General features: G+C 34.7%; 1 protein-coding gene across 4 annotated transcripts in view; it reads right to left on the reverse strand.

The window, feature by feature from the left end:
• Positions 1-4,669: 4,669 nt before the first annotated feature.
• Positions 4,670-27,496, reverse strand: part of RAB6A (RAB6A, member RAS oncogene family) — a 60,445-nt gene continuing 37,618 nt past the window's right edge. For 2 of the 4 annotated variants that reach the window (XM_081061694.1, XM_081061696.1), the window contains 5 exons: positions 26,477-26,582; positions 24,379-24,490; positions 19,324-19,417; positions 7,714-7,780; positions 4,670-6,694 (listed from right to left, as the gene is read on the reverse strand). In XM_081061694.1, coding sequence (XP_080917820.1) covers positions 6,630-6,694; positions 7,714-7,780; positions 19,324-19,417; positions 24,379-24,490; positions 26,477-26,582 — 444 coding nt within the window. In that variant the 3' untranslated portion in view covers positions 4,670-6,629. Of the gene's footprint in view, positions 6,695-7,713; positions 7,781-19,323; positions 19,418-24,378; positions 24,491-26,304; positions 26,411-26,476; positions 26,583-27,496 lie in introns of all 4 variants that reach the window. The other 2 variants (XM_081061695.1, XM_081061693.1) reach the window with 1 other exon arrangement.

The following is a 27,496-nucleotide window of genomic DNA, read 5'->3' on the forward strand; positions in this document are numbered from 1 at the left end:
GTGGAGCTGCCCCGTGGACCACATCTGGCCCCATACATTGTTTTGTTTGGTCAGCACAATGTTTTTACAAGGTTTTGAGTTAAACTGTGTTATCACTACACACCCAACTAAATGGCTAAAAGTGAAAAAGACAATATTAAGTACTGATGTGGAGCTGGAAATCCCATGTGAGTGTAAACTGGTACAACTGCTTTGGAAACTGATCAGTAGAGCCAAACATAGGCACACCTCATAACCCATCAATTCTACTCGTAGGTACACCCAACAGCAATGTGTATGTATGTTCACCAAAAAATAATAGGTACAAAAGTGTCATAGAAGCACTGGAAAAACTCAAATTCTAGAGTAGGTGGATCCATTGGTATATTCCATTCACAAAATGTAATACCATTCAAAGAATAGTATTAATTATCCATAGGTATATGCAGAATTATGGATGAATCAAAAACACAGCAGAGGATGAGTGGGGTGAGGGGAAGGTAGTAAAATAGTTATACTATGGCAAGTTTCCTGTACCTTATGTGAAGCAGTACAATATGCTGGTAAGTCAAAGATGTACAGTAGAGTCCCTAATACAACCACTGAAAACAGAATGCAAAGAGGTTAAGCTAAAAAAGCCAAAAGAGAAATTTATTTTTTTTACTTTCTTTATTTTTCAATTACAGTTGACATTATTAGTTTCAGGTGTACAGCATAGTGGTTAGACATTTATATAATTTATAAAGTGATCCCCCCAATTAGTCTAGTACACACCTTGCACTATAGTTATTACAATATTATAGACTATGTTCCCTATGCTGTACTTTCCATCCCCGTGACTATTTTGTGACTGCCAATTTGTACTTCTTAATCCCTTCACCTTTTTCACCCAGTCCCCCACCCCCCTGTCCATCTGGTAACCATCAATTTGTTCTCTGTATCTATGAGTCTTTCTGTTTTATTTTGTTCTTTTAGATTCCACATATAAGTGAGATCATATGGTATTTGTCTTTTTCTGACTTATTTCACTTAGCATAAGGATCACTTACCCTCTAGATCCACCCATGTTGTCACAAATAGGAAGATTTCATTCTTTCTAATGGCTGAGGCCAACAGAGGAATTTAAAAACAGATGTGGCAAATAGAAAACACCAAAATGGCAGACCTAAATCCAAACATATTAATAATTACATTAAATGTAAGTGGACAAAAAGCACAAATTAAGAGATTAAATTGTCAGGATGAATGAACAAGCCAAGACCCAACTAGATGCTGTGTACAAAAGACATATTTTAAAATACACAAATAGGTTGAAAGTAGAAAGATGGGAAAAGATATACCACATAGAGAGTAAACATCAGAAAGTTGGAGTATCTATTTTAATATCTGACAAAATAGACTCCAAGACAAAAATTATCAGAAAAGGGGAATTTCATAAAGGGTCAATACATTAGTAAGATGGTAGCAGTGCTACATGAGAGATTTATAGCTGTAAATCTACTCTGAGTAGATTTAGTATAATTCTTAAGGTCCCTTAAGAATCCTTAATTCTTAAGGATTTTTAGATGGTAAGTAAGCACTGGTTTCAACTTAAAGTCACTAGCTGTATTAGCTCCTAACAAGAGGGTCAGCCTGTCCCATGAAGCTTTGAAGTCAGGCACTGACTTCTCTGTAGCTATGAAAGTCCTATATACATAGCATCTTCTTCCAATTGAAGGCTGTTTCATCTACATTGAAAATCTGTTGTTTACTGTAGCCACCTTCGTTAATTATCCTAGATCTTCTGGATAATTTGCTGCAGCTTGTACACCAGCACTTGCTGCTTTACACCTTGCGCTTTTATGTTTTGGAGAAAGCTTCTTTCTTTAAACCTCAAGAACCAACCTCTGCTAGCTTCATACTTTTCTTCTGCAACGTCCTCACCTCTCAGCCTTCATAGAATTGAAGCGAGTTACGGCCTGGCTCGGATCAGGCTTTGGCTTAGGGGAATGTGGTGGCTGGTTTCATCTTCCACCCAGACCACTGAAACTTTCCCCATATCAGCAATAAGGCTGCTTTGTTTTCTTGTCATTTGTGTGTACACTGGGGTAGCACTTTTAATTTCCTTCAGCAGTTTTCCTTTGCATTCACAACTTGGCTGTTTGGCGCAAGAGACCTAGCTTTTGGCCAATCTCTGCTTTCAACATGCCTTCTTCATTAAGTCGTTTGATTTAAAGTGAGAGACATGCAACTCTTCCACTTGAACACTTACAGGCCATTGTAGGGTTACTAACTGGCCTAATTTCAATATTGTTGTATCTCAGAAAATAGGGAGGCCCAAGAAGAGGGAGAGAGATGGGGAAATGGCCAGTTGGTGGAGCAGTCAACACACACATTTATTAAGGTCACCATCTTATATGAGCATGGTTTGTGGTGCCCCAAAACAATTATAATAGTAATATCAAAGATCACTAGTCACAGATCATGATAACAGATACAATAATGAAAAAGTTTGAAATATTGCAAAGAACTACCAAAATGTGGCACAGAGACACAAAGTGAATAAATATTGGAAAAATGGTGCTGACAGACTTGATCCATGCAGGGTTGCCACAAACTTTCAATTTGTAAAAATACAGTATCTGTGAAACGCAATAAAATGAGGTAAGTCAGTACAAAGCTACAGTAATCAAAATTGTGGTAATGGCCTAAGGACAGATATACAGACCAATGGAATAGGACAGACAACCCAGAAATAAACCCTTACATATATGGTCAATTGATTTTTGACAAGGGTGCGAAGACAATTCAATGGAGAAAGAACGGTCTTTTCAAGAACGGTCTTTTCAACAAATGTTGCTGAAAACTAGATATCCACATGCAAAAGAATAAAGTTGGACCCTTACCTTACATCAGATACAAAATTAACTCAAAATGGATCAGAGAGCTAAATTTAAAGAGCTAAAATTATAAAACTCTTATAATAAAACAGGAGAAAAATCTCCATGACATTGTATTTGGCAATGATTTCTTGGATATGACACCAAAAGCACAGACAAAAAATGAAAAAGATAATTGGACTTGATTAAAATTTAAAACTTTTGTGCATTTCAAAGGACACTGTTAAGACAGTGAAAAGACAACCCACAAAATGGGAGGAAATACTTATAAATCCATATACCTAAATATAGAAAGATCTATAACCCAACAACAAAATAAACAACCCAACTTAAAAATGGGCAAAGAACTTTGAATAGACATTTCTCCAAATAAGATATACACATGATCAATAAACAAGATGTTCAACATCATTAGTCATTAGAAAATACAAAAATGAAAACCACAATGAGATAGATTACCACTACACACCCATTGGGATGGCTATTATAAAAAACAAAATCAAACATAAAAAGTGTTGGTGAGGATGTAGAAAAATTGGAACACTCATACACTGCTGGTGTGGATGTAAAATGGTGCAGCTGCTGTGAAAAGCAGTTTGGCATGTCTTCAAAAGTTAAACAGAATTAGCATGATTCAGCCATTCCACTTCTAGGTATATACTAAGAAAGAATTGAAAACAGTAACTCAACCAGATATTTGTACAGCAATGTTCATAGCAGTATTACTTAAAATAGCCAAAAGGTGGAAGCAACCCGTGTCCATCAAGAGATGAGTAAACAAATTTGGTATATGCATACAATGAATATTGTTCAGCCATAAAAAGGAATGAAATTCTGATACATGGTATAACATGGATGAACACTAAAAACCTTATGCTAAGGAAAAGAAGCCTTTAAACCCAGTTTAGGAAGAAGCAGTTCTTGTAGGAGGCACTCTCCCTAGATTACAGTCCACTAAATGTTTTGAAAGGGAAAATGTAGAGTACGTGAAAGGCCTAAAGCATAAGGCAGGCAGGTCATTTCATCAACTCACCTACCAGGGATTTTATACTGCCCTAATATTACCCCTGTGGATACCTACAACACAGTCTGGCCTATCGCCTCCGTTTCTACAATAAGGGGGACAGCTATGGTTTGTCCCCAAGGCAGGGGCTGGCCCTTTTTTCTGTAAAGGGCTAGACAGTAAATATTTTTAGCTTTGGGGGCTATAAAGTCTGTCACAACTATTCAACTCTGACTTATGGCTGAGTTCCAATAAAACTTAATTTAAAAACCAGGCAGAGGCTGGATTTGGTGAGAGGGTAGTAGGTTGCCTTCCTTGTCCCCAGGCAAAGATGCGGTTAGGAGAGAGGAGGAAAAAGCTTACTTTTCTTAATACATCATATTTTTGCCTTCACACCAGTGACCCTGTTTTTCAAGTTGCAGCCACTCCCTCACCCTTAACAGTTGAAAAGAGTCTTCTGACTCCCCAGAGGTTTCACATTTTTGCTGATGTTTTGTTATTTTTCTGAATTTTATGTTCTTTATAGTTCTAGGGAGGGAGTAAGAAACATGCTAATTTACCACCTTGGCAGGAATGGGAAACCAAATCAGTAATGGTTTTCTTTTGTGTTTTATTTATATATATTTTGGCAGCAAAATTGTGTTTATTAAAAAAAAATCTGGTCTATGAACACACTTTGCTGCTTCAGTTGAAGAACCCCAAGCCAAATAAAAATACCAATATTAAAGGCTGCATACATAAAAAGATTCAAATACTACAATGTAGGAAGACAATCACCCTCGTATCAGAAATCACAACTTCTTCCAAATAAAGAATATGACCCATCAGCCATATTGAATTGATATTTATTTCAGGACATGCCATGTCAAAATAAAACAAAAGAGTCAACCCTTGCCTTTAACAATAATATTGTATTATAAAAGCACTTTACAACTCCATCTCATCTTTGAGTTACTAGTATGTGGACTAATGATTATCTGAAAGCATTTCTCTATTCAGACCCATAATCCAAGTGCTCTCTGAATATTACAAGGTGACAATAAGTGGGGCATGGAGGAGGAAGAGGAAAGAGAGAGAATAAGATTCTCCCAGTTAAGGGTTTTGTTGCAGTGAGGGGATGAGGAAGTATGAAGATATTTTTGTCTTTTCATCTTTATACTGTGTTAAGTAATGCTTACAACATAAATTCAGCAGGCTTTTCCTGAGCTGTAACTCAGAAATTTTCTTCCTGCAAACAATGTATTTACAAATATGTTTATTAACTTACACAGCAATCTCACAATAACTAGTAAAGATTAAAATGGTGCACTCTTAGTATATTTGTTTGCAGTGTTTTAAGGGAAATACATATTGCCATGGTGATGAAGCTCTAAATAGATCGAACAAAACATCTAAAAATTGAAAGTGGTTAAAAAAAAGGCAAGAAATAAATATCACTAGAGATTACTTGTAGCTTAAATATAAAACTAAATCACTAATTAATCAACTATACAGATCTAATAAAAAGCAAAACCATCCTGAAAAACCCAACGTTAAAAAAAAAGCTAAAAAATAAGGCATAAATCTGCATAAGATTGAGTTTTATTTCCATTCTCTCCTTTCCCTTTTCTATGTATGCTTTTTTTCAGATCTGCCTCTAGGGGCGTATAAGAAAACATGCCATTTTCAATTAGACCTCAAATGTCCTGAGCAAAGTATTTGCTATTCTGTTGAGGATTCTTTTGTTGGTAAGCTTTAGATACCATTATTTCTACTGGTTACAGCAGTTTTAATCAAGGTACCAAATTTAAATTCTTCCACCAGTTCTTCTTAAAGGAATTTGATTTCTACAGTGCCTTGCCTGCAATTTTTTTTAAAGAAAAAAAAAACCTAAGAGAAATCTATTGCTGAAAAAAGTTTTTCTTTTGAACAAATAAAATAGCTCTATTTTGACAATTTTAAAATCTTGGGAGAAATAGTTCATTAGAAGGATTAAATATTAAAAACCTGTTCTGAAGCACTTTTACTTTTCTCTTTCAGAGTCTAATATGTGAAAGCGTTGTTTGTTTTGGTCAGAAAAACATTTTGTGTTCGTTTACTTGTAAGTACTATGTTCATTAGGACTCATTTTAAAGATGCACCAGAACACTTTTCTTATTCAAGCACTGACTACCATGAAAGCTAGTTCTGACCTCAAAGAAGGTCTAAGTAATTTACATCAGTGCTCAAGAATAATTTCGGATATCTTGACCCAAGGCCTAGAGCAAGTGGTATCACTAAAATTGAAGGATAATTCCAATGGGCTTGGTTTGACTGCTGCTTTGCCACCTCTTGTTCATTTTGAGGGAGGAAGAGTAATAGGGAATGGAATAAGGGAGAGGTGAAAACAGCAGGGAGAGATCAAGTAGGCAGGCAAGTGCTGCTGTGAACAAATTGCTCCTTAACCAAGCCACATACTATTGAGATTTCCATCATTTTGAAGTGCATTACCGGAACATTAAAAAGGAAAACAAAGTTAAGAAAATGTATCTAATTTTTAAAGTTATCACTGGAATATGTTGGACTTGTTTGGCTTTTTGTAAAATATAAATAATGAAGACACTGACTTTTTTGTGCTTGTGAAGCTAATAGACCATCTCCACGAGACAGGCAGCGATGATGAATTGCAATACGTTATTACTGAAGGGAAAAGGTTCAAGCCAATATTCACACTGCAGTCAATGAAAGAGTAAAGGGGGCCAAAGCAGTGAGCGTCTAGAGAGAAGTGAAGATGCCATGGGGGTGGGGGATTAGCAGGAACAGCCTCCTTCATTGACTGGTTGCTCCTGTGGTTTTTCCAGTTTTATGTCAATCACTGAAACAAAAGTTAAGGAGCTATAAATAGGCAAGTACAATTCCAATTCTGCTGAACACTGACATCTCTGACCAGCCCCTTCCATTCCTATCTGGCTTCAGAGCCTACACAGCCACTATTTTCTATGTACCAGCTAGCTCACCATATAAGGTACTCAAATGGAATAAACTTGTTTATATCTACTCTATGCAACAAGGGTCAAAATAAGGTTAACTTCTATTCATGAGAATCTTTCCTAAGGAAATTATTCTATAGGAGCAAGAAACCGTATAAAGATGATGTTCCTTATGGAATTATCTATAATAAAATTTGAAAATAGCCCACAAGAGAGTTCCAACAACAGGGAGAGAATTTAATAAGTGGTGGGACTTAACTCTGTAGAACACACTATGCTATTAAATGTAATAAAGGATTAGAAAACATAAAACATTTAGAAGTGGGAAGAGCTGAACAGGAAGTACTATGAATTCTATGGCTTAATAAAAATGTCTGCATATGGAAAAACACTAGAAGATAAATATGAAACAACGAAAACATCAAAATTCAAAATCTTTTGAAATAACTAATGTAAGGCATGCTTCATCATGTTCTGTTTCTGAAAGCAGAGGCCATGACAAAGCCCCAGACTGAGTTATTTCCTGCCAGTGTCCAGTAGAAAGCCTGAATGTTAGAAAAGGCTGGGAAAGATAACATGATACATACCACCTATAGGAAAACTGTACAGAGCCAATGGAACTCAAAATTAAGAAGCAGAAGGCTGGGATTCTACGAGTTTCCTGCTCATTAAAACTCAAGCAAGCAAACACACACAAACCCTCTCACTGATTAACTGTAGGGAGCAGCCAGGTGCACTGGCATAACCAGAGCTCATTCGCTACAGAAAACCTCAGCGCTTCTATGCTCCTAAACCATCAATTCCTGGCAGTAAAAAGCAATGACATAATATTCCTCAGCCAACCAAGTGGGGCTCTAAAGACTAGTGACAACAATAACATTTTCTGATGAAACAGAAAGGATACTGTCTTCTCTGCTTCTGTCCTGTGTGCTTTCCATTCCAGGCAAAGCTGCAGCAACACGTCGGAAGAGCTGCGGAAAAGAGACAAATATGGTGATTGGGAGGGAAAATTTAGCAAATGGTATCAAGTAAAGGTGGATGACCATTGAATGGTGTGTTCAATGATATGGTTTCTAGGTTATTCTTTGCTTAGACCTTAGCATGCTGAAAGTATCTTAAAATATCTATTTATTCTGTAAATGAATACTGTATGAAAAGCAGTATGACAAATACAAAGAGGTATAAAGATGATCCTTGTTCTCCAACTGGTGAGACTAGACATGAACAAACAGCTAAGAAATGAGCAGCAAAAATGTCACTTGAGTCATAAAAACAAAGTACTACAGAAACTCAGAGTAAGGACAGATTGTTCATTTAGTAAAACTGTATAGTTGCATTCCTATCTTTCATAAAGGGTTAGGTTCTAAAGTCAGCATATATAGAGTGCAAGTCAGTCCAAGTCAAAATTACCCTTGATAATTCTTTAAGAAAGCACTATGTTAGAGACCACCACCTCTTAAGACTAACACAGCTGGCTTTTCCTCCATCATTGGAAAGACCACCAGTAGAAGTGGTTGGCTTGTGCCTGAGGTGTGACGTTATGAAAAGTATCTGCAAAAGGAGAATAACACTCAAGCCTGGTGAGATGTTCACTTTTGAGGTATGTGAGAATAGAAAGGACGAATATAACAGGATATAGTTGTTTTCTGTTTTTCGTTTTTTAATTCAAGGAGCTTATAGTCTGACAAAGGAGACAAACTCAAACAATTCCTTATGTTACAATGTGATGAATGCTATAAACCAAAGAAGTACAAAATGGTATGAGACTACAGATTAAAGAAAGCCCTCGTCAGGAGGCTGGGCAAAATCTTTAGACAGTACCATTTGCGTTGGGATTTAAAAGGCAGTTTTAAATTTTCACTTGGCTGAAAAACATACTGTGCAAACTGCTCAGAGTTTAAGTGCTCCATAAATGTTGCTGAATTAAAATGAAAAGGAACAGAAAGAACAGAAGGCAGAGATGAAAGACTGAGATTATAAGTAATCTGTTTAGAGAAAGACTTATAGAAAAAGAACAAATTTTTTTCTGTAGGCAATTACCTGATGGGATAAGATCAGAAAAAACTGAGAAAAGATATAACTGACTTGGTTCTATATAGTTTAGTAGCACTTTAGAGATGTACCAAAGTTAGGCATTAGCTACAATACTCAACCAAAATAAGGTAATAGAGTTAAAATTGCAGAACGCTTATCTTAACATCTTCTGATATTCCAGAAACTGTACATGATCAAAGATCATACAGTTGTGTAAATTACCATCAATCAAATCAATAGAACGTTAATTGTATAAGGTGGATCCATTTAGATTAATATATGAATACTCAGTTTCAAATATATTAGGCTGGTGCACAAGTAATTGCGGTTTTTGCATTGTTGAAATTTGCCATTTGATACTGGAATATATTCTTAAATAAATATGCTATGTTATACAGCATTTTAATGCACATTTCTCGCTTTATGTTTTTGTGCTAATGACTTATTACTTGCTGTTTACTTTATATTTATTTTAGACTAGGGAAATGACGTTAGACAAAAACCAAATTCAAGTGATTTTCTTATTCGAATTCCAAATGGGTCGTAAAGTAGTGGAGACAGCTCGCAACATCAACAATGCATCTGGCCCAGGAACTACTAACGAATGTCCAGTGCAGTCGTGGTTTAAGAAGTTTTGCAAAGGAGATGAGAGCCTTAAAGATGAGGAGTATAGTGGCCAGCCATTGGAAGCTGACAATGACTAACTGAGAGCAATCATTGAAACTGATCCTCTTACAACTACAGATGAAGGTGCCGAAGAACTCAACGTCGACCATTCTACGGTTGTTCGGCATTTGAAGCAAAATGAAAGGTGAAAAAGCTCAATAAGTGGGTACCTTCTGAGCTGACCACAAATCAAAAAAATTGTCATTTTAAAGTGTCGTCTTCTCTTATTCTACGCAACAACAAACCATTTCTTGATCGGATTGTGACGTGCGACGAAAAGTGGATTTTATACGCCAATTTTATACGACCAGCTCAGTGGCTGAACCGAGAAGCTCCAAAGCCCTTCCCAAAGCCAAACTTGCACCAAAAAAAGGTTATGGGCACTGTTTGGTGGTCTGCTGCTGGTCTGATCCATTACAGCTTTCTAAACCCCCGCAAAAACATTACATTTGAGACGTATGCTCAACAAATCGATGAGATGCACCAAAAACTGCAATGCCTGCAGCCGGCATTGATCAACAGAAAGGGCCCAATTCTTCTCCACGACAATGCCCGACCACACGTCGCACAACCAACGCTTCAATAGTTCAACGAATTGGGCTATGAAGTTTTGCCTCATCCACCATAGTCACCTGACCTCTTGCCAACCAACAACCACTTCTTCAAGCATCTCGACACCTTTTTGTAGGAAAAAAATGCTTCCGCAACGAGCAGGATGCAGAAAATGCTTTCCAAGAGTTCATCAAATCCCTAAACACTGGTTTTTACGCTACAGGAATAAACAAACATATTTTTCATTGGCAAAAATGTGTTGATTGTAATGGTTCCTATATTTTGATTAATAAAGATGTGTTTGAGCCTAGTTATGATTTAAAATTCACGGTCCGAAACCGAAATTACTTTTGCACCAACCCAACAGATCAACATTCCAGATACAACAATAAAAGCTGCAATAAATTAATGATCGTGAAAGCTGTTAATTTTATGTACAAAAATAACTTTAAATTTACGAAATCTAAATAATTACAGAACTAGATTGATAAAATACATTAGGTAACTTTAGGAAGAGTAAGTATTATATGCTTTTAAAGCTAACAAGTGTTTCTAAAAATTTAATTATTGGGGCGGCCAGATGGCTCAGTTGATTAGAGCGTGAGCTCTCAACAGCAAGGTTGCTGGTTTAATTCCTGCATGGGATGGTGGGCTGAGCCCCCTGCAACTAAAGACTCAAAACAGCAACTGGACTTGGAGCTGAGCTGCGCCCTCCACAACTACACTGAAGGACAATTACTTGGAACTGATGGGCTGTGGAGAAACATACTGTTTCCTAATAAAATTAAAAAAATATTAATTATCAAATATATGGTAATGGAAAGAGAACTGACTCTGGGTGGTGAACACACAATGTGATATATAGATGATGTATTACAGAATTGTACACCTGAAATATATGTAACTTTACTAACAATTGTCACTCCAATAATATTTAATTTAAAAAAATTAATTAATGTGAAGTTAGACAATAATTCTAACCTTTTTGAAGTTTTTGTATATTAGCATTAAATAATAAATTGAAAGGAGAATGCCAGCTTTTGTCAACTCAAAATTTTATGCTTCAAGAAAAAGTCTAACATCCATTAAAAATCATCTTTCATCCAGACATAAAGAAAATAGAGTGTAAAGAAAAATGTAGGGCCGGCCCGGTGGCTCAGGCAGTTGGAGCTCCGTGCTCCTAACTGCAAAGGCTGCTGGTTCGATTCCCACATGGGCCAGTGGGCTCTCAACCACAAGGATGCCAGTTCAACTCCTCGAGTCCCGCAAGGGATGGCGGGCTGCACCCCCTGCAACTAGAAAACGGTAGAAAACGGCAACTGGACCTGGACCTGAGCTGCGCCCTCGACAACGAAGATTGGAAGGACAACAACTTGACTTGGAAAAAAGTCCTGGAAGTACACACTGTTCCCCAATAAAGTCCTGTTCCCCTTCCCCAATAAATTCTTTAAAAAAAAAGAAAAAAGAAAAATGTGTTTTATAGAAAATAAGGAAGTTTGAATAAAATGTATTTCCCCACCAACATCAGTTAAGAACAACCATCTATTTAGTATTGCAAATAGGGAAATAAGTATAATGACTACAGAAATAACCTAGCAGCTAACAATGTGGCACTAAATCAAAACTTGAATTCCAGAAATTCATTCTGTAATAGTGATTAATATTCAGTCTTGGTCTCAATGATTTTAACAGTTGGTCATCTAGCCAAAATGTATAGTCAGCACATTTCTGTATTTCAGTAGAGATGAAGGGAAAAGAAATGTGAAAATTTTCAGAGGAAAGAACTGCCTGAACAAATGTTCAGAGACAGAAAGGCACAAGGCATACTTAGGAACGGTTAGGTAGTCCAGACTGGCTAGAGCACAGAATACGTAAAAAGATTAGGACGAAGCCCTATGTAATTGAAGGCCAGAATAAGAAAGACCCGAAAAGAACGTGGACTTTGTCCTGCAGGCAAAGGGAAGTCACTAAAAACAGTTTGCACGAGGACTTCTATCAATAATTCCGGTGTCTGACTATGGCTATAAAGACATACAAATCACATATTGAAAGCAAAAGATACTCAGGTGAGATGGCAGAAAGCTAAAAGCTAAAAAGGTAAAGTGCATTTAACATGTTGGGTAGGCCACTTAGATGACAGGTCATCTTTCTGTTCCTCAGTTTTCTCATCTGTAAAATGGGCTTAAATAGTAATATACTTAACTGACAAGATTATTGTGAAAATTAAGGGAAATTGTTAACTGCTTAGTATCAATCTGTTATATAAAAGTTTTTAATAAGCAGTAGCTCTATTTCTACCAGAGACTAGTCACAGTAACTCATGGTCCTGTGGGTAAGGGAACAGAAAGTTTTTCCAAATGTTATGATATTCTGAAGTGGATTCTAGGACTATAGCAAAACATCAACCAATGCAAAATTCTGCTTTAAGAAATTATGTAAAACTGTTGGAAAAGGTATGGAGGTAAGGAGAGACCTTCTGAAAATGTAGTAGAGCAGAAGTGAAATGTTTTTACTTAGAAATATCTAAGAATATTCTCAAGATCTTATAGCTTGTTTATGACATGAAATATTTATTAAACTGCTTATCTTTTGGGCTCCTGAGGACATCAAAGTTTATTATAGGCTAACTTAGAAATGAAATTTTTTTTCCCCTGAGGGGAAAGCACAGGGAAGGTTTGTTTACTTTCTGTGAAAATGAAATAAAATGAGGTTTACAAGTTTTGAAACTTTTAAAAAATTAAAATAAGTTCTAACTAGTGAAAAGTACATAACTAATGAGGTATTTCAGGGAGGGTACTGTTATATTCACACCTGTCTACCAATTCTCATAACGCAGTGTTTAAAGTGTTTATAGAAAGAGCATAGAATTTGAGTCAAGGAACTCTAGTACTAATTACCCCACTATTACAGCTTTGTTACTTCAAAGATATTAATTCCTCTAGTCTTTAGAGAGGAAAAGAAGATAATAGGGCAGGAAAATACTTTAAAAACAACGTATTACACACAAATTAGAGGTCACGTCTCATTAGAAATAACAGAAATCAGAAGGTAATGTAATGGCATCTTTAAAGTATTGGGGGGGGGGAACAAAAAAAACAAAAACCTGTCAACCAAAATTCAGAAACTAGCAAAAACATTTTTCAAAATTATTCTTTAAATTTCCTTTTTGGCTAAGTAAAAGCTGAGAGAATTCATTACCAGGAGAACTCTGTAAATACCAGTAAAGAAAATTATCTAAGCTAAAGAGAAATGATACCAGATGCAACTCAGATCTTTAAGAAGGAATGAAGAACACAGCAAATGGTAAACATATAACCACCGTGTTCCCCCTAAAATAAGCACTAGCCGGACCATCGGCTCTAATGCGCCTTTTGGAGCAAAAATTAATATAAGACCCGGTATATTATATTATATTATATTATATTATATTATATTATATTATATTATATTATATTATACCTGGTCTTATATCAGACCCAGTCTTATATTACATTAAAATAAGACCGGGTCTTATATTAATTTTTGCTCCAAAAGACGCAGTAGAGCTGATGGTCTGGCTAGGTCTTATTTTTGGGGAAACACCATAAATAAAAAAACACTACCTTTTTTATCCTCTTAATTACTGTTTAAAGCAAAAATTAAACCTTTTATTAGGGGGTTCATATGTATGTAAATATATGTGACAACAGTAACACAAGGACAGAGTGCATAATTCCACATGAAATGGTATATTAACTCTAATTTAATCCCTAAACCATTAAAAATGTTGTGAAAAAATTTAGCTAAAAATCAAGAGAAATTAAAATACAACATAAAAATATTTGATAAAGCCAAAAACGACAGAGGGACAAGTACAAAACAAAGAGCAAATGGCAGACATAAACCCAACTACATTGATAACTACACTAAATATAAATAAAACAAGAACTACAATTAAACGGCCAAGATTTTCAGACTGAATCTTAGAAAAAGTGAGATTCAACTGTATACCCTCTACAAGAGACCCACTTTACAAAGAAAAAGATATACCAAGCAAACAAGCATTAAGGGAGCTGGTATGGCTATATTAAGATCAGATAAAGACATGGAGACAAATATTATTAGAGATAAAGAAGGACATTTCTTTGGGGAGGATAGGTGGCTCAGTTGGCTAGAGAACGAGCTCTGGGCAACGGGGCTACCGGTTCGATTCCCACATGGGCCAGCGAGCTGCGCCCTCCCCAATTAGAATGAAGTCAATGAGCTGCTGCTCAGCTCCTGGTTGGTTGGAGTGCGTCCTCTCAACTACAAGGCTTGCAGGTTTGACTACAAGGCTTGCAGGTTTGCTAAACAAGGCTTGCAGGTTTGACTCCTGCAAGGGATGGTGGGCTGCGCCCCCGTAACTAACAACGGCAACTGGATCTGTAGCTGAGCTGCGCCCTCCACAACTAAGATTGAAAGGACAACAACTTGACTTGGAAAACTCCTGAAAGTACACAATGCTCCCCAATAAAGTCCTGTTCCCCTTCCCCAATAAAATCTTTAAAAAAAGAAAAAAAAGAAGAGGGACATTTTTTAACATTGAAAGAGTCAATACACTAGAAAGACAATAATGATTCTAAATATGTGTGTACCCAATAATATAACTTCAAAACAGATGAAGTAAGAGCTGACAAAACTAAATGGCAAAACAGGCAAATACAAATGTTGTAGATTTTAATACTCCCTTCTCGGTAACTTATAGAACTACACACAAAAAAATTGGTAAGGCTTTATAAGATTTGAACAATGCTATCAACTTTCTTGACCTAACTGATATTTATAAAACATTATACCTGACAATTGTTGAAAAACATTCGTTTCCAGTGTACGTGGAACATTTACTGAGAGAGGCCACAAAACAAGTCTCAAAAATTATGCATGACTGAAATGTTACAATGTATATTCTCTGACCACAATAGAAGTAAATTAGAAGCCATAACCATATGATACCTAGATCTGTCCCAAATATTTGGAAATAAAACATTATTTTTCTATCTTCATTGATGTGGTCATTACATCTATATATACACATTTACCAAAATTCATTTAATTGTATACTTAAGATGTGTGCGTTTCACTGTACATAAATGTTTACCTCAATTAAAAAAACTAATAGAAAAAAAGTTCAATGTAGGTTTAGCTGAATTCAAAGAAATTCAAAATGAGTATCTTTCTATAAGTTGCAGTCAAAATACTAAGTAACCTAGCTTATTTAAGCTTGTTCAGTCTAGCTTAGAAAACTTCTGAAGATAGTGAAGCTCAATAAATTAATTTGATTTTTATGGCAAAACATGGCAGCTCTTAGTATCTGCTAAAAAAATACGGCATATTATTCTTTCATTCAATGAGGTTAGTCTAGTGGGAGGCAGAATTGACAAAAAACTTCTATATTAAAAGTAAGAAGGGGTGCTACTTCGATAATTAGGAAAAGTACTTAATCTAAATCTGATTATGTCTGAACTGAGTTTTTAATTACAAATAGCAGATAGGGAAGAAACAGTATTTTAGGAGGAGGAACAATAACATAAAATGGAAATAGGAAAACATAGTACACTTGGGGCACTTTAAGCAGTGTCATATGGGTATATAGCGCCCAAAGATTAGGATAGTAACGTATGCCAAGACCAAATCAAAAATTTTGAACAGCAGAGCACTGCACGCTAAGGAGTTTTCTTAAAATTCAGGATAAAATTCATAAAAATAACTTAATTAGATTTGCATTTTAAAACAATCACTCTGGTAGTGGAATGGAGAACACACTAAAGTGGGGCAAGATTGGAGGCAGATATCAGTTAGAGCTATTATAGCAGGCAAGACAATAGACAACAGGGCCTTAATATAGCAGTGGAAAAAGTAGAACAAAAAATACTAGGTATCTAAATAATTGGTTCTAGATGTGAACACAAATGAATCATAAGATCTTCTGAATTTCACTAAGTTTGTTTTCCTACTTTATGAAGACACATTTTGACACTAGGATACATAATATTCAATTCTTTATGTACCAATTTGGCTTCTATAAAAGACTGAGCTGAGCCTTCTGAGTGTAGAAAGCGTGTCTTCCTTATCTAGGGGTTAGGGAAACAAAGCTTGTTCAAACAATTATCAAACTGAAGAGATTTGACATACTTGCTGTATCATCTCTCTGGCTTTATACATCTTTTTACAAAGTATAATTTGCATGAGCAATTCCTCTGGGATTCCTGTTAAAAAATGTAAATTTAGGACCCTAGACTTATTGAATCAATATGCAGAATTAGTGGCCAGAAACCTGTACTTCATATAGGCTTCCAAGTAACTATGATGCACATTAAAGGTTAGGACCATTAAACATTTCTCTAATCCTAGGAGATCTTCCTAGGGACAATTGGCCGTTGTAAAATTTCTGTCCTTTCTTACCTTTGATTGGATATCAGGTAGCCTACTCACTACCAAATATAGTTAACGTTGAGCAAAAATACATTCTTAGCCTATATTTAAAAAAAAAATCAATGAATCGATTTCAAAAAAAATTTGCTTTAGAGAAAACTTTTGTCACTCATTTTTTTCCTAAAGTTTGCTAAACTTTGCTAAACTTGCTAAAGTTTCCAATGGAATGCTAAACATTAGCTAAACACTGAACTCCAACCACACAAGGTGTATTGTCCAGAGTCAGAAACTGGACAACGGTTATTAGATTTGATTTAGATTTCACTTAGGAAAATTTGAATTGTTCCATACAGCTAATATATCAAGCAGTATCAAAAGTTATGTTGGTGTTTTTTGTTTTTTTTTTTAAAACATTGGGGTGATTTGTAGTGCAACAATAAGAAAAAAGACAAACATTCTTCCATTTCTAGCCACTTGAATAATTTTTTTAATGATACCCTATTTGATCAGTTCTTAAGCTCCTTTATAAAAACTAATTCAAGGAATAGACACTCCCTAAAATATAATGTGATGTATTTCTTAGCTAACACTTAAAATCACCCAGTAATTTCTCCACATGACAGAAATATAGTCTGTATGATTAATCACTGACAGTTAAAAGGGGAAGATTTTAACCAATTATTTAAATGTGCTTATTAACATAAGATTTTAATTCTTTTCTAGCTTCATTCTCTCATTTGGGGGGGAGGGTATTGGATTATTTCCTTCCTTAACTAAATTATATGAGCTGACAAAGCATGAGTCTCTAAATATTGAAATAAAATTCTAATATACTACAGTACTCTGTGGCATTCTATAAAATGAAAAGTAATGGTATTTGTGAGTTAAGAAGGAAAATAAAAAAAAATTAAAAGGCAGCTCTATTCCAAAATTTGAAAACAGTAATTTTGGTCAAATTTATATTTAAAAGATAATCAAATCAAGTCCCCCAAAATCAGGAACTTGAGCAAAATCCCATGTTCAGACCTAGCACCTAAATAAGGAGAAATAATAAAGTAGCACATGAGTTTTGAATGTAGGATGAGATTATTTTACTCGTATAAAAGAAGTCTCTTCATTAACACTACCTAGCTATATCGGTCTATACAGGTCAGGCGTTTGGAAAAAATTACGTGCCTAGTAATGAAAATGTTTTAAAATCAAATTGTGGTGATGGTTACACAATGGTGTAAACTCACAAAAAATAACTGAATTGTATGCTTAAGACAAGTGAATTCCGTGGTATAAAAATTATACTTGAATAAAGCTGTTAAAAAATGTTTATAAAATAGCAAACAAATGACATACCCCATCTTCTCAACATCCTAGGAATTACCTAAACTTGGAAGTAATTAAATGTCATAAAGTTACTAGCTATCACTAGTGCCTACTGTATGCTGATGATTTTAGAGCTTCCAAACCTATGAGACTACTTAGGGTCAGGCCTAAGGGCCCACAGCAATCCCTTCTTTAGACATTAACTCAGACCAAAGTATGTCCACAGAAGGCCATACTGTGACATATAAGAAACATGCTCACTTTCTTATCAAAGTGTCTGTAATAGAGAAAGTTAGATGAAGCTACCCACTGCTTTTCCCTAGAAAAGCGACATACGATAACACTGTGGTAACTTCTATTACTCAAATTCTTTAATTGTCTGTGGCTCCTATGGGTTCACTTACTTATCACTTACTAAATTCCACACACATTGGTAGGTTCTGAAAATAAATAATTTTGATGGGAGAGATAATTTCAGTATAATGTGGCAAGTTCTATGACAGTGGTTTCACAGCATCAGGGGTCTGTAAAAACACAGAAGAGTCATTTAAAAAACACAGGGGTCAGTAAAAACACTAAGTGAAATAGCCTGAAGATATGGCAGAGAATTTCATAGAAAATGTCTCTGACGAGGTGATACCTAAACTGAAATTTAAAAAGATGAGTAGGTATCAGTCAGGAAAGAAGAAAATGAATATTCTAAACAAAGAATAAACAGCCTGAACAAAGATAGGGAGCCATGAAACAGTATGCTATGGGGAGGGAATTAGTGACAATTCAGTATTACTTACAAATGTTTCAAGACAAGAAGAGATGGCAAATAAAGAACCAAAAATGAAAACAATATAGAGAATTTTTCAAAAAGGTCTACTTATCCAGTTTAAAGGATTTTACTTTAACCCTCTATTGATCATCTAGAATTAAAAAAATTAATTTATTGATCTGTAAATCCTATAAATCTGAGACTACTATCCTATGTGATATGTAGCCTGAAGAATTAAGCAGGTGAGTTTTTGGCTACCTTATCTTTTAGAAAACAGTTTGATAATGTGAGGTCTCCACATGTTTTCCTGACTTCCAAAACACTCCTGTTATAAACTATTAAAATACCAACCATTTATTAAGCATAAAGTAACCAGGATGTACTTTCATAGCAAGAAGCAAAACACCATTCCTGACAGCAAATACTTGCTTTCTTTTATTATAATCTTACCATCAAACTCTAAAATAAGAAATTTTACCTTAAAACAAAGCAGTAGGGATGTAGTGAGAGTACGGTGAGTTTACAACTTTGCAGTCATACAATCTTACAATTATAATGAAATACTATTCTGTGCATAATCTGCAAAATTTGGCAAGTCTTTTCCCTTTTTAACAAAAACTATGCCACATTATATTTTTTCACTGTTTAATACAATAATATGTTGCTAGTTCACGTGGCCTGATGTTACTAGTAGGAAGAAAATCTCACACTAGAGAATAGAATACTCACACAATTATTTCATAATATGTTTTTCAATTTGATAACCTCAACCTATAATCAAAGAACACTTACCTGCTTTACATTGTATCCTGCTTTCGCACTAGTTTCAATAAACATAACATTCAGCTCTTTGGCTTTCCTCTCTCCCTCCTCAATTGATACTTGCCTGTAGAAAAATTAAAATAAAAAAAATACCAAATTCTTCTTTTTGAAAGGTGATATTACAAAGATTATAAACAAAGTTCTGAAAACAACTTTTTTTGATATGGGTGCTGGCTACAGACTAGTTTGAAAATTCAAGCTGCAGTACACTTAAAATTTGTGCCCTTCTATGTGTGTGTTACACCTAACTAAACAATTTTTTAAAGGCTTTTTTTTTTCATCTTATTTACTTCATACAAAATATATTAGGCAGGAAATCTGATAGCACTGGGATATACAATAACAACAATGATGATGACAAAAGCTAACGTTTTACTAGTATTTATTCTGTATATACTACCAGCCAGTGCCAACTAAGGGCATTTTTTAATGATTTGTTTTTACTTGGCTGAGCTCATCCTGTAACTTTATTTTTGAAAACGTAATAGCCTATTTTCTCTTAATATTAGATCATAAGTATTTAGCCTTGTGACGAAAAACTTTGTATACGATAATATTTTTATTGCTAGACAATTTGTCAGTTTGCTATCATAATTTATGCAACCATTCCCAAACTGTTAGAAATGTAAGTTGTTTTTAAATTCTACACTACTGTTAAAAATGTTGCTATAAACAACTTTTGCTTAATATTTTGTGCACTGTGGATCATTTCCTTAAGTTGGATTTTATGAATTTCTGTAAGTGGAAAAGTGAGTCAAAAGACATGTAAAAAGTCTCTTGATACACAGTATTAATACTTTAATACTTCTTTTAGAGGGCATTTTGTGATGTATTATAATTAGCAGTGTGTCTCAAACTGTGAGCTCAAGTGCAAGATTATCTCATTTACTTTGGTATTCCAAGTGCCTAATTGGTACATAGGTGCTTAATAAATATGCAAATGTTCTAATTAAATGAATCTGAACTATCAGCTGACAAACTCTGCTTCTTACAACACAGAAAACTGAAGCAATGCAGGAGAATTTCCACAAGCTCCCACTGACCTACCTGTGTATGGGTGCCTTTATATTCTACCTCTAGTCCTGTTACTATGGAGGAACTGTCCTTACTCCCCAAACTTACACCCATGACCCATTTACTACAAGATTCCACTCTCTTCTTGTCTATAAGAAGATATTATTCTGGAGTCGTCACTCTCTAAAAACAAGGACATTCTCTTACATAACAATCCAACTGTTTATGTTTTACTACATCTGCTTCTTTTATCCTCCGTCTCTATGAATTTATGTATATGTATATTAATTTTTAAAAACACACACTATTTTTTTTTTAACAATTTGAAAGTTGACAATCTCCTGACCTTTATTCCTAAATACTTTAGCAGTGTGAATTTCCTATTATGTCAGATGCCTGAAACTTACTCCTTGGACCTCTTCCCTATCTACTATTCCCTTAGTGATCCCACGCAGTCTTGTGCTTTTAAATACAATCTATATGCTGGTGACTCCCAAACTTATATATCTAGATTAGACTACTGCTTTGAACTCCAGATTCATTTATCCAACTGCCTACTGGACATCTAATTAGATATTAGAATATCTAATAGCCATTCTAAACTCAAAATGACCAAAACTTAAATTATGATACTCTGTTCTAAACCCTCTCTTTATGCAGTCTCTCCTGAATGACAGTTACTCAGGCCAAGAATCTAGGTGTCATCCTTAACTTCTCGTCCCACACCCCATATTTTGTCCATCAGTATGTATTCCATTCATTGCATCAATATATCCTGACAGTTCTATCTTCAAAATATATCTGAATTTGACCACTGATCACCCCACGAGCTTTGTCCTGCATGACCTGGCCTTCATTATTGTTTTGCTTTGTTTTTAAACCTCATTGCCTACTACTTTTTCCATCATTCTCTTTACCAGCTATATAGGCTTCCTTGCTGCTCCTCAAATAAGCTAAATGTATTCCCAATTTATGGATTTTGCATTTTCTGAACCATCTGTTTAGGAGCTTTTCCTCCTCAAAATATCTGCATAGTTAACTCCCTTACTTACTTAGCGTTTTTACTTAAAAGTCACCAGTTATCCTCAGTGAGGTGTTCCACTGCTATGCCATTTAATATTTCAAACTCACCCTGACATGTCACATTCCCTTTCCCTGCTATTTTTTATCCTTGGCAAGTATCAATATCAAACATGCTATGCACTTTTTGGACTTATGTCTGGTTCACTCACTAGAATAACAGCTCCTTGAAGACTCGTCTTTTTTGTTCACTACTCTAGAGTAGTATCCTCTAAAACATAAGTGATACTCAATACATACTTCTTATACTTCTTGAATAATTATGAGTCTGTAAACCCTACATGAGAAGGATTCCAGACAAAAATCCTTCCTAGTTTTAGAACTATAAGTCACCCTAATAAAATGGTCGAGGTTAGCTATAGCAATGGTCCCGGCTGTGGTTTGATTTTGTCAGAATCACCTAGGAAGATTCTCTAACATATATTCTAATTGAATCATAGTATCTAGAAGTCAGATCAAAACCACCCAAATTTAAAAAGTTGACCATGATCCTTCATAGTCAGAATTTTAAAAGAGGGTCTACTAAGCCATATTTATAAGTGATTCACAGGTTTGAAACACTTAGGAATCACTGGACTATAGGAGATAGAGACTCCTCTTGTTTCCCCGAAAATAAGACCTAGCCGGATCATCAGCTCTAAAGCGTCTTTTGGAGCAAAAATTAACATAAGACCCGGTCTTATTTTACTATAAAACCGGGTCTTATATAAGACTGGGTCCTATGTTAATTTTTGCTCCAAAAGACGCAGTAGAGCTGACGCTCTGGCTAGGTCTTATTTCGGGGAAATACGGTACTGAGCACCCAGGCGCTTACACTGAAACAGGTATCCTCTGGTCTTTCTTTCAAGTTTTCACCCCTCCAAAAGTATTTAATTCTCAAAGGAAGTGATAAAGACATTTAACTTTTCAATCACTTTCATTAAAACTTTTTTTCTGATTATAAAAGTAACCAATTTTTAAAAAGATCAATCATTACAATAAATTCCTCCATAATCCTACTCTCTTCCCAAAGATGATTACAGTTAAATTCATGTACACTTATGTAGATTTCTTCTAAGCAAAAGAATATATATCTTTCTCTACCATTTAAAAAATTTTTTTTTCACAGAAAGGATGTCATGCTCTGCACACTGATCAAATGTTTTAAGCTTCATGTATTAAGACAGCAATAAATTCCTTCCATTTTTTTAGTGGCTATAAGTATTCATTTATAAAATGCTACTGCTACTAATGGACATTTAAAATGATTTTAATTTTTTAGTACTACAAATAACATTGCAACAAACATTCTTTTATGTTCATCTTCTCACATTTCTGTAGGCATATCTGTGGAATAAATTACTGGAGATGGATGTGAGTTAATGAGTATTTTAAATTCTGATATTGTTAAACTGTTCCCCCAAACTGTATCAGTTACATATTTCAGTGTATGAGAGTTCTTATTTATTCAGACTTTTGATGATACAGTGTATTATCAATCTTTTGAACAATGGCTGATCTAACAGGTGAATATGATCTTTATATTTATGTATTCAAATTTATCAGTCTTTCCCTTTTGTGGCTTCAGGGTTTCCGGTCATGCTTATAAAATGCCATCCACTATGAAAAGATTTTCTTTTAATGCTTTTTAAAAATTATTTAAAACTTTTGTTTATTTTAAAATTATATTAGTGAAATGAACAAGGCTCTAATTCTTTTAAATGTGACTAGCTGAAGGGTGATAGTCTGGAAAAAATTACTGAGAAAGATGGTAATTCCAAAGCAATGGATAAGTACCTTAAAACAAATTATTGTAAATTAGGTAAGTTTGTAACATTTGTGTATTTAATTGAAATATTACCCAATGAAAGAACAGATGCTCATATTATTTAGATAACTGGCTATAAAAGGAAACAATTCAGATATATATTTTTTCTATTTAAAAATGAAGGTACTTGGGGACTCTCTACTAGAAGAATATATGCCTATATGATTTTCAAATGCTCATACTGGATACAAATAGTGAAAATTTATATGATGACAACTGATGTCCCAAAGACGATTTTCATAAAGAAAAGATGAAATCATACTTTGAATTTACTCTTAAATTAAGAAAGACACTTTTGTCACCGTACTACCAATTCCAAATAAGGTACCATGGGCAGAAATGGGCTTAACATTTCCACAAGCCTTTGAACATATTGGCTCTATTTGCAACATTTTAATTAACAGAACAAATTTATTACCCAAATTCAATATCCAACTCATGAACAAATAATAAATAGTAAAAGCTTCCACTATTAGGTAAAATGGTCAAGATTAGTTAAAGCTAAAAGAATGCCCAGTAGATCACTTAGGAATGCTGAAGGCAGATATTCAAGCCATGTGTTCTACGGTGAATGTTAACACATCCTGTGACTTGAATATAGTTTTCCTCATTTGACTAAGGTATCACAATCAAGCTATTCAGTTCAACTACACAGTTTGGCTCAACCATACAATTTGAAAAAGAAAAGCAAAAACTACACCACAGAATTATGATGAATATTTATAAGAAGACTACCAAAAGAGTGTGTACTTAATCATTACGAATAATTTTTAAGGATAGGATTTTTTTAAAAAAACATTTTGTTCTTTAACAGAACACCGCTCATGTTTATGAGGCCTAAAAAAAATGCAAGTTAGCGCCATATGTAAACAATCTTTTTTTCCATGTGTAAACAATTTTGCACAAGAGTTATTTACACATGAGTTTACACAAAACAAAAAAACTCATTTTCCTCTAAGGACTGAATTTAATGTCTTAAATTTCAGGTTCCCACACTAAGGAAAAAAAGGGTATAAATATAAACGTAAGGATTAAACACGCCTCCTTTTAAAACAATTCTTCAGTAACATCAAAAATAACAGGTTGCTTAACAAAGAAATCAAACATACAAAATCACTCCATACCTCTTATCAGCAAGATCTGTTTTATTTCCTACTAGCATGATGATAACATCACTTCCTCTTTCTGTTCTGACATCATCAATCCATTTTGTAGTTTGCTGGAATGAGTTAACATCTGGTATAAGAGGGTGGACAAAGAGATTAGTGTTATTGTAAATGACTCCCCATGTAATGGACCAAAAAAAGAAAAAAAAGGAAGAAAATAAGAAAAAAAGCCCTGGAAGTTGGAAGGGGTTGGCACATTAGGACCCACTTTTAATGTGCCTGCAACGTAACTCCATTTTATCTGAGTACAACTGTCCATGGTCTAAACAAATCACAAGAAAAATCCTCAAGGCTCCTTTTATAGTAGTTTAAATTTTTTGGACATGCCCACATGAGTGCAATGTCCCACATGTAATAGAAAAACCAATTATTTTTAATGTAAGACAGCTATGGCAGATAATATGGTGTCACATTGCCACAAGGCTTTTTTGATTACTTACACATACCAAACATGACAAAGAAAGCACCTCCAAAAGTATATCAGCCAATAAGTCCCAACATATCCAGAAAATTGTAAAGTTTTAAATAGCTTTCAACACCACTCTGTTTGCACTGCTTCTTCAGTTTGTGATCACTTTAACTTGAAGTTTATTAGTTTAATACAGCACCAGAATCACGTGAAAAAAACTCCATCTTTTCTAGCATTTGATTCTAAGTAGACTACTTCAATATTTTTATGTCAACTAAAGAAAAGAGCTTACTGATATTTTAACCACATATGCACAATTTTTGAAGAAAAATACACCAGGTTTCACTTGATTTGGTTAAAGTAAGCACAAACATTTTAAAGCTGCAAAACTTGTCAATGCACATGAACATTTTAAACAAGAAGCAACCCAAAGTAAAGCTTTAAGAAAAGATTGCATACAGCACCTAACCCCGCCCCCCAAAAAAGTCTCTGAATGCAAACTTGTAATTTATAATCCTGCCATTTCAAGTATTAAGTCGATATGACTTCTGGTTGAGCAGATATGAACAAATCTTAGTAATAGTATTACTTGTTCAAATCAATAGTTTGTTGATGTTTTTAAAGTCTAAGACGACTATCCTAGTTTTTTTAATAAATTATGGACCACTATATGGAAAAATGCTTAATATTGCCTAATATACATATATCATAAGCCAATTTACAAAGACAATTTTAATCAGAGAGCATTTCCCTGTCAATCACCAATGCTCCATGGAAAATTTAAAGTCACTTAAAATGCCAAAGGCATTAGGGAATCTTTAGGGAAAAGAAAAAGAAAGACCATTACTTTAGTCTTCCATTTAAACATTGTTCTTGGAGAGAAATGAAAGTGTAATTTGGTAGCAACAAAGCAAGTCAGTCAGTCACAGAATCCAGATTATGATTCAAATGAAAATCATTAATAGAAAATTGCACATTATGTTTTCTCTGCCTTCCTCTGTAGAGAGAGGATGGCTGGAAGAGGAAAGCAGAGAAAAGTTGGCTAGCACAAGTTTTTAATAGCCTTAACAAAAGCCTCTGATGATTTAAAAAACCTGGCAAGATACTTAAATGCAGATTATTTTATTTTAGAGAAATCTGAGATCAAGTTAAATAAAAACAGAGACATTCTTCCAACCACAATTAAGGTGTGGCTTAGGGATAACCAGATACTAAGAAAGCCTTGGAGAAGATTCATAACTGAACTCGAAGGAAATTTCCAGGGCAAAAGAACCTGGTGCAGTTCTATGGAAATAAAGCATATTGGTACAAACAACAAAGCAAATATTTCTGACCTAGCTGGTCTGTAATAAGGTTTGCTATGATAAAACTCATTTTTACATGCCAGTATGGAAAATAAGCACAAGACAAGAACATGCATGCAGCTAAGCTAAAAGTTGAAAGAAGATTAGAAATGCATAATTCCCCCCACTCACTTGTGATATCATAAACAACAACTGCCACAGTGGAGTCACGAATGTAGCTAGGAATCAAGCTCCTGAACCGCTCTTGACCTGCTGTGTCCCATAATTGCAATCGTACCTAACAACAAAATCAGTCAAACAAGCAAGAAAAATAAGAAAGGTCAACGTGTTGCAAAATACCTACTTGTGATATCGTAAACTACTACAGCTGCAGCAGAATCACGGATGTAACTGGGAATGAGGCTACGGAAACGTTCCTGACCCGCAGTATCCCACAGCTGCAGCCTTATCTGTGGGATGGGAAAAAATGAATAAAAAAAACAAAACAAAAAAAAAACAAAAAAAAACCCAAAACCAAAAACAAAACAAAATCATACTAAAAAGAAAAAAGAAATAATGTTTTTAAAGGGGTGGGTGGAAAGAAGGTAAAAAGGAGACTCATGCAAAAGGTTGCAGGGATGTGAAGAATGAAAACACAAAACTTTCCTTTTTCAAAAGGGAGGAATATAAAAAATTTGTTTGCTCTGAAGGTACACGACTTAAAAATGGCAATGGGAAAGACTGCAGAGAATCAGAAATACAGCTCCCCTCCAACCCCCGTAACCTCTCTTTGATTCCTATCCCTTCTGGATAGCAAGTAGTAGACTTGTTTGATGTTCAAATAGTAAGCATAAAGGGAAAAATGAAGTTAAATGTCAACGAGCAGCCCAGGCTATCAGAGTAAAGGAATTATTAATGTCTCTCTGAAGCTAAAATCTCTTTTTTACTGGGTCCAGAACACTTTGAAATTGGGTCTCTGATTACAGGTACTTATGTTTCTCCCACACACTTCTTCCCAGAGCATTGTACACAATCTAACAAAAAGAAGGAATATCTTTTTATAACCCCACATAAAAATTTATTTCTTACTTTTTCACATTTGAGGAAGAAAAGCCTGAAAACAAGCTCTTTTACCATTATAAAGTTGTTTCCAAGCTTTCAAACTTTAAGAAATGGCATTTTATATATTAAAAAATGAAAGAGCACAGTCAAAAGAGAAAAATTCTAACACTTACAAGAAATAGCATTAAATATAAGATAATGTTTTTTGGGGTATAGGTCCGAAATATTACATTTAAGATAGTCACTGTTTACGTGATAGAAACCTCTTCAAGGGATAGTGGGTTAGAATACAGAATTTACATTGTACTTAAAGGAAGCATTC

The sequence above is a fragment of the Rhinolophus hipposideros genome, assembly GCF_964194185.1.
Source record: "Rhinolophus hipposideros genome assembly, chromosome: 10".
NCBI classification, from domain to species: Eukaryota; Metazoa; Chordata; class Mammalia; order Chiroptera; family Rhinolophidae; genus Rhinolophus; species Rhinolophus hipposideros.